We start from the raw sequence: 10,207 nt of genomic DNA, 5'->3' as shown, positions 1-10,207 counted from the left end.
CCCTCCCAGGAGCCCTGCACTGAAATTTGAGTGCTGCCTCCAGTGTTGAAAACATCCACCAGGGACTGCTCTAACACAGAAGTTCTCTCCAAGGAGCTACTGCTGCTTTGTGCCTCCCCGGGCAGCACCTCCTGCACCACCAGCCATGGGGTGAGGTGCTGTCCTCAGCAGGTAAAGGCACCCTCATCCTCTTTCTGGAGCTCACCTACCGTATTTGCATACCAGCTCCAAAACTGTGTGTGTCCAGGGATCTCTTTCAGAGAAGCCTTTCCAGAACAGAAAGCTCAGGGGTTTATACCTCCCTTGGGAACTCTGTAATGTCATCCTTTTCTTTCAGGTGGCCAGCAGCTGACAAGGACAAGGATGAATTTATTACCACTTTATTTAAATTGACAATGATTAGATGAAAATGTGAAAACAGAAAAATGCACAATGGCAAAACTCTAATCTGGTCAGAGTTATTGACTACACAAGCTGCTGATACAGTGCTCTATTTATTGCACCAATAACATAGCCAGTTTAATAATTATCAAATAGAGATTGATGTTACCCATGTCACTGATCATGGGCAAGCCTCTCACTCAGCCTCCAGAGCTGTCCCTGAGGGCTGTTCCCACCCAAGGGAAGGATCTTCTTGCATCTCAAGGAGATATGCTGGGGAAAATGGGACTGATCTTTTGTAGTATGAAGAGGTTGATTGTCCTGCAACTTCTAGATTCTGTGTTGTCCTCAGCAGAATGTGTTTGAGTCAGGTGTTACCAGCTCTTTGGTTTCTGTTCAAAGCTTCCATCTCTCACTTCCCTACCAGGCTCTTCCACATTCTTGTTGATGCCCACCTCAGTCAGGAGGGGCCTAATGTAAGAGAGTTTGGTCAAGCTGGTCTCAGCATCCTTCACCTCTGAACCCAGTGTTCTACTAAACCCCCTGGTTTTTAATCCATCACCAAAAATTTGTAAATAGGATAAAGAAGGGGTTCTTTGAAGATGTCCCAGCCCTTCCAAATGGCACAGCTCCAGTGCCCCTGCCCCTCCTAATGTACTTGCTTGTTCACAGCAGTCCTGTGGTCCCAGGAACAGGAGAGCTTCATCTCCATCCCTTACAGAGACAGTGAGACCCCTCTGGAGCTCTGTCTGTGTCTCCAGCTCCAATCCCTACATTCCCACTGCTTCCAGCTCTCCCTCTTTGCTGACTGGTTTTTAGGTCTGCCTCATATCCAAGGTTTCATCCATTATGTGTAGTTCTGTCACCTTAGGGCAAATGGAATCTATCTGGAGAAGTGGGAAATCAGGTGGATGCAGCAAAAACACTCTCCCACCTTTGAAGAAGTCATGAAGGTCAGCATGGACTCTGCATTTAAGTGAGAAAAGGCCCCTAGAAGAAAAAGAAGGATGGCATTATCTACTTAGATGTTTTTGCTTCAATTGACTGGAAATAACAGAGCTCAAGGTCTGGGTAAGAGGCATCCATCCCACCCCTTCACTGCCCCACCAGTTCTGCCATATAACCCTGCCCCTCACTTACTCTGCTTATTAAAAGCATTTCCCCAGTTTTTCTGACATTGCAGGCTCCTCCACTCATCTGCCTCACTGCTTTCTCCAAGGGACAGGTTTTACCCTGCCTTCTTTTCTCAAAGTCCTTTCTCTGCACTTTTTGGCCTCAGCTTCTGGAGTTCTTTAGTTTTTGCTGTGTCCCCAAGTGTGTTTAAGAGGAGTAAATAAATGTTCCTTATGAAGAAGAAGGGGAATGACTTGCTCCCATGGACTACAGACAAAAAGGTAAAATTTAAGAAGTGAAACTGCCTGGGAAGTCTCATCATTTTAGGTCATTCGTGTTACCTTGGCATTTCCAATCTCCTTCAGAGATGGAGGTGGTTTGCCCTGCAGTTTGATTGCCCTCATCCCTGGATGTCTGTGGAATATTTGTAGGCCCACTGTTTGTCCCCTGTCACATCCTGGCCTGCCTTGGCCACCAGCCGCCCTCGTGTCCTCTGCTGTGACCACCTCAGGTGTGGGTCACTGTGGCTGGTTCACTGTGCAAATCTAAGGGGACGCGAGGCTGTGCAGGTGGATGGGCACAGGTGTCCCCTGCTGCCCTCAGCTGTCACCCAGTGCCACTGGGCCCTGCCCAGGAACCTGCCTGGCAGCTCGGGTGCGGGGACAGCCGAACTCTGCTGCCAGTGCCCCGGGGCTGCCCCTGCATCTCCCGAACAGCTCCCATGTGACTCCAGGTCACAGGGTTTGGCCACACCTGTGCCACTCACAGCTGTCTTCATCTGTCAGCAGGAAGGAAAGGAACCAGGGCAGGAAGGGGAGGAAAGAGGAAGAAACGAGAGCAGGAAGGGCAGGAAAGGAGGGAGAGAGAGAGGGAGAGGTGAGGAGGCTGCATTCAGCAGTGAGGAGCAGAGTGGCCGATAAGCACCGCGCCAGAGGCTTCCGATGTCTTCCTCAACTTCCACCACCACTTTGCCCAGAGGCCTGGCCGTCCTGACGACCTTCCCAGATGTGCTCTTCATCCCTGAAATCGTGAGTGCTGCCTTGTCCCTGGGGGAGGGCTGTGGCTGCTGCTTGGGCACTCAGCACAGGTTGTGCTGCAGGTGTGCGAGGGGTGACACTTGTCCCACGCCAGGTCCCTGAGCCACAGGGGGCTGGAGGGCATCTCATCCCCGGGGAAAACCACGGGCTCTGAAGCTCTCCTTTAGTCTGCAGTGGGACTTTGCTGGGGCCTTTGAAAAACGTTTGAATTTCCTGCCTGAAACACAGCAGGGGCTGCCGGTGGGTATAAGTAGGTGCCAAATGGAGCTGGTTAATGACCGGAGGTGATTTTAGCGGATGGCACAGGCAGAGGATGAGCTGCCGGCTTGGAGCAGGGGGTTAGGGAGCGGAGGGAATTGCTGGCAGCAGCCGAGGCTGCGCTTCCATCGCGGCATTCCTGAGCCGCAGGTGCGGAGCTGCTGGACCCTGGGCGTGTGGGAGAGCGAAAGGTGAGCAAACACTTTGTAACTTCTTTCCACACTGTAACTTCATTGAGCAGGAGGAGATCATAATCTTAATGGACTTGGCGCTCGTGGTTTAAAGGAATTGCTCTGAGCATAGGTTATTGATACAAAGTCTCAGCCTGAACTTTTCCCCTGTCCTCTGCCCCACTCACGAAACGTGCTCTTCTCAAAAGAGCTTGGGAGGCTTTTTGCCAAATTCCCAGCGCTTTGGTCCAGCTTTGAAAGCTCTGGCTGAGTATTGTAGAATGGCATTCAGATTATTTCGTGCTAAAAACTTCAGTTTTGCCATCTGGCACCAAATCTTTTCCTGCCACCCAGCCTGCTCCCCACTACTGGGATTTACAGAGTTTCCTTCATTCTCCTGGTGGTAACAATGTAGCAAAGAGGATGTAGACCTGATCTGTGCCCAAGAGCAATGCCCAGGTTTCCTGGAGCTACAGGAGGGAGGATGTTGAGTGCCTGTGGAGATTTTGGCTGGGCTGACACTTGCCAGCCACCCCTGCCCCTGAGTTATGTTGGTCCTGTTGGCCTCAGAGAGCTCATTCCCCTTGAACTGTTTGTTTGTAATCCCTGTCTCCAGGGGATTTGCCAGGGCAGCTTGCTGAAGTGAGCACACTATCCTTGGTTTGGGTAAGATCTGGAAATGTGCATCCTGAAGGCCCAGGAACCACCCAGGAAGGAGGAATGCTGCATGACTGGATTTCTCCATCTCCAGGCAGATTCTGGGCTGTGCAGCCGTGTGACCTCTGCTGTGTACAAAGGAGGTGGCTGCCTTGAATCAGAGGGATAAAGAGTTTCTCATTCCTTAGTGGAATCTCAGGTTGCCTACCATGGGCTGAGATTGTAATATAACAAAACAAAACAAAATTGGCATTTTAAATGCTAAGATGGTTGTGAAATTTTCAGAAGATCCTGCCTGCAGCTCAGATGACTGCCACATTGGCATGGGCTGATCAAAAGTTACCATTTTTAATCTGTGAGGCTCAGTTTAATTCTTGTAATCTATTTAATTAGAAGAACTTTCTGCACATATGGATACCCAGACCTATGTGGAAAACCTGAAAGAAGCTGAAAGCAGATGTGTTTGCTTTGTAAAAGCTATTTAAAGGATGAATTTTTTCCTTAGACAGCTGTCCACATCCTGCTGTGAGTTATTGAAAGCCTCTCAATCCTTCCTTCCTTTTTATGAATCTTCACTATAAAACCAAAGTCAAAAATCAAACCAGGTCAAACAGACATTTCTGAGTGGTAAGCACAGCCTGCAGGAAGGAGAGATGGTGAGTGGTAGGGAGTGAGCTGTGGTGCTTCTTTCCCCAACCTCGTATCTCACCATAATTTGTGCATGATTTTAATGGAGCAGCCATAATGCTTTTCCCCAGGATTTTTAGCTGCAACACACTCATTGTGTCAGCCCGTGAGTGATTAAAAGGACTGGATTAGTGTTCAAGGCTCAGCCTTTGGTTGTTACAGGAGGGACCACAAGAGCAGCACTTTGGAAGACCCATTTTCACTCAGGTCTTTGTCACATCTCTACCACATAATTGATGTCATGTGTCAATTTGCATAATGGCACCAACAAACTTTCCTACAACTGTGGGGTGACACAAATGATGTAACATTTTCTGAGTTAACATAAATCAGAGACTTTCTTTCCACTTGCAAAATGATTGGAAAGAAATGGAAATGGAAATGAGTATGAGCTGGCACTTGGATGCTGGCTGGGGTTCGCTGGCCATACAAGGATCAGAATGACCTTAGAGTCAGCAAGGCTCTCCTGCCTCTGGACATCTGCCTGAATCCCAGACTGGCTGGTGGTGAGGGATAGATCCCCACAACAGCACAGATCCACAGAGTGTGGGCTCAGCTGTGGAGCTCCTCATCACAGGATGCTGCACAGACTGAACTCTGCACAGGTCCAAGGAATAACTGGGCTGATTTTGTGGCACAGAAAAGCTACTGAGGGCATTCCAGTGCAAAGGCACCACTTGCACTCCAGACATTCCACAACACTGAACATAATGCTCCCATCCTCTTGTGCAGGAGCCTGCTGGTGAAGGGATGGAGCCCAAACATAGCTGTCCCTGTGTACCACCCATGGCAAACTCCCAAGGCTGGCTGAGAAGGTCCTACCCACTATCACACCAGCAGCTGGGACCAGGCACAGCTCTGATGTAGGCAGTGAAGGATGACCCAAAGGACTGGAGCAGAAATATGAGCTTCCTTTCCCAAGCAGGAGCTGGGAGCCTCAGGCTCTTTTCCTCTACCCAGAGAGTCAAACCTCTCTCAGAGTGATATTTGCATGTGACCCTTGTGAGGGCAGGTGTCTGTGCTGCTTGTGCAGGTGAGCTGGGTTTGACACGCTGGGTGTGAAGCAAAGATACCTCTCCTAAACCAGCCTCCCTGTTCATTAAAGCCAGCCCTCAGAAAGGTCTGAGCCAGCCTCCTAAGCACACTGGTGTAGGGAGCGTGTGAGTGGTAGTGGCACCAGTGAGGAATTTTTTTGGTCAGGATCAGTGGCAGATACTCCCAGCTGAATGCCCATTTTTGAGTGGAGGCTGGGAAGAACTCATGGGCTGCTGCCATGTGCAGTGCCAGAGGCATGAGTGTCTTTTGGCTCTGCTCTGGACAAGTCACTTTATCGCACACTCACCCTGTCCCCCACTTTGACTTGCAGATCTTTGGGGGCCTTGTGTGGATCCTGGTGGCATCCTCGAAGGTCCCAGACCCCATGCTGCAGGGCTGGGTGATGTTTGTCTCCGTGTTCTGCTTCGTCATGTCCATCTCCCTCCTGTGCCTCTACTTCTGCGGCGCTCATGGCGGCGGCGGCAGCTGCTGGGTCACCTTGGTACGTGCCTGTGACAGACCCTAGGGGTGGCTTTGTCACCAGGAGGGTGCTGCTGCTGCTCCCCAGCTGGCAGCCTGGTTGTAGGGGCAGTGTGACTCCCTTGGAGGTGACGGTGTGCTCCTTGTCCCTTAGGATGCCATCTGCCACAGCACGGCAGCGCTGTTCTACCTCAGCGCCGCGGTGCTGGAAGCCTACATGACCTATGCGCTTGGCTTGTCCTCCATACTCCTGGCACAGGAGTACAGGGAGAACATTGCAGCTGTGGTGAGTGCCTGGCAGGAGGGCAGGGAATGGCAGCAGGTGGCTCTGGAGTGGCCTCAAGTGCAAATCTGTGTTTGCACCAACAGTTTGGGGAGGGGGGAGAGAAACCAGTCACCGTCTCAGCATGCACGGGTGTCCCCAGACATGTGGCACGTCACGAGGCGTGGGCTCAGTGCTGGGGTGGCACTGTGCCCCAGAACACTGATGGGCTGCTGTGTTTTTCCATCCCAGGTATTTGCATTCGTGGCCACCCTGCTGTATGTGATCCACAAGGTGTTCTCGCTCCTGCGGTGGAAATCGTCCTGAGGGCCTGAACAGCCCCAGCAACAACGGCTGCTCTCTCCAGGCTGGGTTTGGGGTTTGTTTTCTAATGTATAGCCTAGAAACAAGTAGCTTTTTATGTGGGATCTTGGTGATGAAGACAAGGAGCTTGCCAGAGAAAGGAATATCTTGGCACAATCTGTTTCCCTTCAATAACTTCCAGGCTGGGTACAGTTTGATGCTGGGGCCAAAATAAAAAAAAAAGCCATAAAACTATAATGTTTTAAAAAAACAGTATAGTTGGGTTCAAAGGGCTAAAATATCCCTGGACTTCACCTTTATGTATCCAGAGTTGTTACTGGTATCAGGGGAAAAGGGAACAACAAACACCAAGGAGTACAAGTGTGAAACTGTGTCATTTTAATTGCTGTGTCCCCATTTAAATGTGTTTCCCCCCCTAAAACCACTGTGCAAATTAATATTTTCAATCAGTTTCTGAAAATGCCTTCTCTGACTTGCAATGAACAATGGGGACAATATTTAACTCAGCTCAGGAGCAATGTGGATCACTGTAGCTCCTGAAGGTGCTGCTGAATTCTGAGGTACGACTGTAAGGCCAGGAATTACCACTGCCCTTGACCCCAGCCCTACAAAGCACAACCTGGAAGGGGCCCAGTGGGCTGTAGGAGAATTCTCTGGGTGGTCAGAATCAAATCCTCAGTAAGCAGAGGCAATCAACTCCTGCATTTGGTGAATGCTACTCTCTCACACTGCCATGGTGTCACTAATAAAGATGGGTTTGCTGTGATTTTGAGAATGGGTGAGTCCTTGCTGCTCTTTTTCGCTTTGCTGCACCCAGCCCCAGGAGAATTTCACCCTGACAGGGCAGTGCCACCACGGGGCTGAGTGAGTGGCTGGGTGGAGCTCAATTGCCAGCTGGGGTTAACCTTGACAATGAATTAATTCAAATGGGGTTTAGACCCAGGAAGGGATGTTTTCAACGTCTTAGAGGTGCCTAAGTGGTGCTAAATTATCTCTTCCAGCTTATGGGGTAAAGAATGCTTCCATTTTAAGTCTGAAGTTCCTGGATAACACTGAGGACTAGAGGACAAGAGGGAAATAAAAGTTGACTTGGAGGCTCCTCTGTTGATTCATATCCAGGCAAACTTTTGACCTGTGACCATGGGTTTGGTTTGAAGCTTTTAAACTGCAAACTAAGGAAAACATTTGTGGAGATTTTTTGTCTTTGCTGAAAACCAGCCTGACTTGTTTTGCTTGTGTTATTGTGACAACAGGGAACTGCTTGCAACAGAGGTGGAAAGAGAAATCCCTTTTCAGGGCAGGGAGGGAACTCAAAGCCACTTTGGACAATGGCACATGGCTCTGAAGTTCCACATCCACCTGTTGAAACTGGTTTCACCATCCCATCATCATGGGGTGTGTGGGGGGGTGTTGGTGCCCAGGTTCTATGAACACCCCTGAATGTGACAAGGGAACACAAAGATGCCTTTCTGCTTGGATGTGTTTACAAAGGCAGGGATCTGCAGCCCTACCCTGGGCCTTGGGATGAGCTGTCTCTGTTCCACCTGTGCTCAGGCCCCTGCACCCAGCAGTGCTGCCTGTCCCCTCACCTCCCATCCTGTGCCTCGTGGCCATCCCATTTACAGCCCACACCTTGGCACAGCCCCAGTCTCCTTCCTTCTGCTTTGCTTAGCCCTTTGCTTTCCCCTTGCCTGGCACACACCAGTTCACACCAGTCTGCACCAGTGCCCCTCTGTGTCCTCTGTCCCACCGCGTTTGCTGAGTGCCTCCCCCACAGCCTCAGCCCAGCCTTGCTGGAGCCAGCAGTGGGGAAAAGCAGCTGGGTGCTGGTGGGACGGCAGTGTCCATCGGCTGGAGGGACACTGAGGGAGGCTCTGTGGCCCCACCTGGGGAGGGCTGGCCATATGGAAGGGACCCCTGCCCCCACCACTCACAGAAAATGGAGCTGGAACTTTGATACCCTCCTGGTGTGACCCAAGTTCAACCCCAGGCAGGGGAGCAGGAGGAAGGGGGGGTCCCTGCTTGGCACAGGCTGCAGGACCCCAGCAGGGGACAGTGACACTGGGAGGGGTGGCTGCTGAATTGCAGCAATGTGCACCTTCCCTGCACAGCGGAAAGAAGAGAAAATGACACAAAAGAGATTAATCATATCCAGCTTTCCTGTCATCTCAACACAGCCCCAAAGACTGCCATCCATGCCCTGGAAGCTGGGCAGCCCAAGGGAGCTGTCTGGAAAATGGCACACCCCCAGCACTTCCTGAAGGGAAAGATGCTGCCCAGAGCTCTCCCAGGACCTCCAGACCACTTCTGCAGCACATCTCTTCCCCACAGAGAGCCCTGAGGGCAGCACTGACCCCAGAATTTGCTGACACTCTGCTGGAAACACGGGGCATGATGGACACTGCAGGCTAGCAAGCCTTTTCCTTTGGGGACACTTCCATGGAGCCCATGGCACTCTGGCAGCTCCCCAGGATGAGGGAAGGCTGGCCCTGCAGTTTGTTCAACACAGACACTGCAGTCCCTGCCTGCAGAGCTGGCCTGGTCCAAAATCCCACGCCCTGCACTTGCTCAGGAATTCCCAGATCCCCCCAGACCGGTATCCCTCCATTGCTGGGATTCCCTTACAGATGTAACTGCCAGATGGAGCAGCCCATTTAAAAAGCCACAAATCAGGATTTTTTCAGAGCATTTACAAGTGCCATTCACAGTGTTGAAACACTGGGCCTATTGTGCCCCTGCAGCCACCACCAGGTTTCATCTGCTTGTGTCAGTGGAATCCTCATCTCTGCTCTTCTCCAGCTTCCTCAGCAGGACAAGAAGGTCTGCAGGCACCTGCTCTGGAGAGCAGGCAATTATATGCTAGTTAAAGCAATCTATGCACCTGGAGGCAGGCAAAGCCTCAGTTCCTATTAAAACAAGACTGCAGACATATTCATTAACTATGCCCAGATTGTAATCTTGGTTGCTCTTGCTTAACTAAGTGGTTTAACCACCCTGTTAACTATTCTCCAAATATTTGCATACTGGATACCTTGCCTCAAGCAATGCAATGAGTTAGGAGAACCTCCATCTTCTGAATTGCCGGAGAATTTGATTTTTAACAGAAAATTATGACCAGCTGCATGGAAAATGCAGGAGTTTCCCATTTTACAGCCAGCTTTGTCTGTGAGCAATGAGCAATCCATATGCTGGGTGAAACATCTACACAAGCCCCTGTGTTAATAAGAACAAACCTGTGGGAACAGTAAAGCCACAAAAGGTTAATTTTATGTAGGGAACTAAGCTCAACAGCAGAGATGCCAGCTGAAGGTGAGCACACATTCTCCAACAGAAGCTTGATGTGCTGGGATAAGAAACTTTGCAACCTGAACACCTGGAAATCTCCACTGAAGGTGTATTTTGACTGAGGTATTGAAGGTATTTTTTTTCCTGGCAAACAGGGAAAAGACCTTCATCCCACTGCTCAGCAGGCAAGAGTGAGATAAAACTCAACTAAATTCACCTTGTCTGTCTGTATATCCACAACTAATGTCTTTAGAAACCTGCATTGAAATCAATGTAAAACACTGCTCCTAAATGTCTTTACCATCAGAACTCCAAGTGTAACTCTTGAAGGTATTTTCTCCCATAGTAACAAAAGGTTACGAAGGTATTTTCTCCCATAGTAACAAAAGAGGTGGCCCAAGCATCTTTTGGCATTTGGGGAAATGCCATGACAGGCACTCACAGACTGGGAGGCACAGAACTGAGCTCCTGGGCCTGGGCAGTGGGACACAGGATGCACATGAGCCCCCACTGCTGCT

General features: G+C 50.3%; 2 protein-coding genes across 4 annotated transcripts in view; both read left to right on the top strand.

The window, feature by feature from the left end:
• The window catches only part of GPCPD1 (glycerophosphocholine phosphodiesterase 1), a 46,714-nt gene extending 45,325 nt beyond the window's left edge, over positions 1-1,389 (top strand). Inside the window, exon 21 of one of the 2 annotated variants that reach the window (XR_012579436.1) lies at positions 1,253-1,389. The gene's annotated coding sequence lies outside the window, so the exon portion shown is untranslated. Of the gene's footprint in view, positions 1-1,238 lie in introns of both variants that reach the window. The other variant, XR_012579437.1, reaches the window with a different exon arrangement.
• A 992-nt stretch (positions 1,390-2,381) lies between these two features.
• Positions 2,382-6,682, top strand: MAL (mal, T cell differentiation protein (MAL blood group)). Of its 2 annotated transcripts, XM_005489362.4 has the most exons (4): positions 2,382-2,522; positions 5,670-5,840; positions 5,973-6,104; positions 6,333-6,682. In XM_005489362.4, exons 1-4 carry the CDS (start codon positions 2,436-2,438, stop codon positions 6,405-6,407), a joined length of 465 nt encoding a protein of 154 aa, XP_005489419.1. In that variant the 5' UTR covers positions 2,382-2,435; the 3' UTR covers positions 6,408-6,682. The 2 variants fall into 2 exon arrangements, with proteins under 2 accessions (XP_005489419.1, XP_026650718.1); XM_026794917.2 differs by lacking the exon at positions 2,382-2,522 and having other exon boundaries at positions 5,577-5,840.
• Positions 6,683-10,207: the final 3,525 nt, after the last annotated feature.

This window comes from Zonotrichia albicollis, chromosome 3, assembly GCF_047830755.1.
Source record: "Zonotrichia albicollis isolate bZonAlb1 chromosome 3, bZonAlb1.hap1, whole genome shotgun sequence".
Taxonomy (NCBI): domain Eukaryota; kingdom Metazoa; phylum Chordata; class Aves; order Passeriformes; family Passerellidae; genus Zonotrichia; species Zonotrichia albicollis.
Note: the sequence above shows the minus strand (reverse complement) of the source record. Positions and strands in the feature narration are given on the sequence as shown.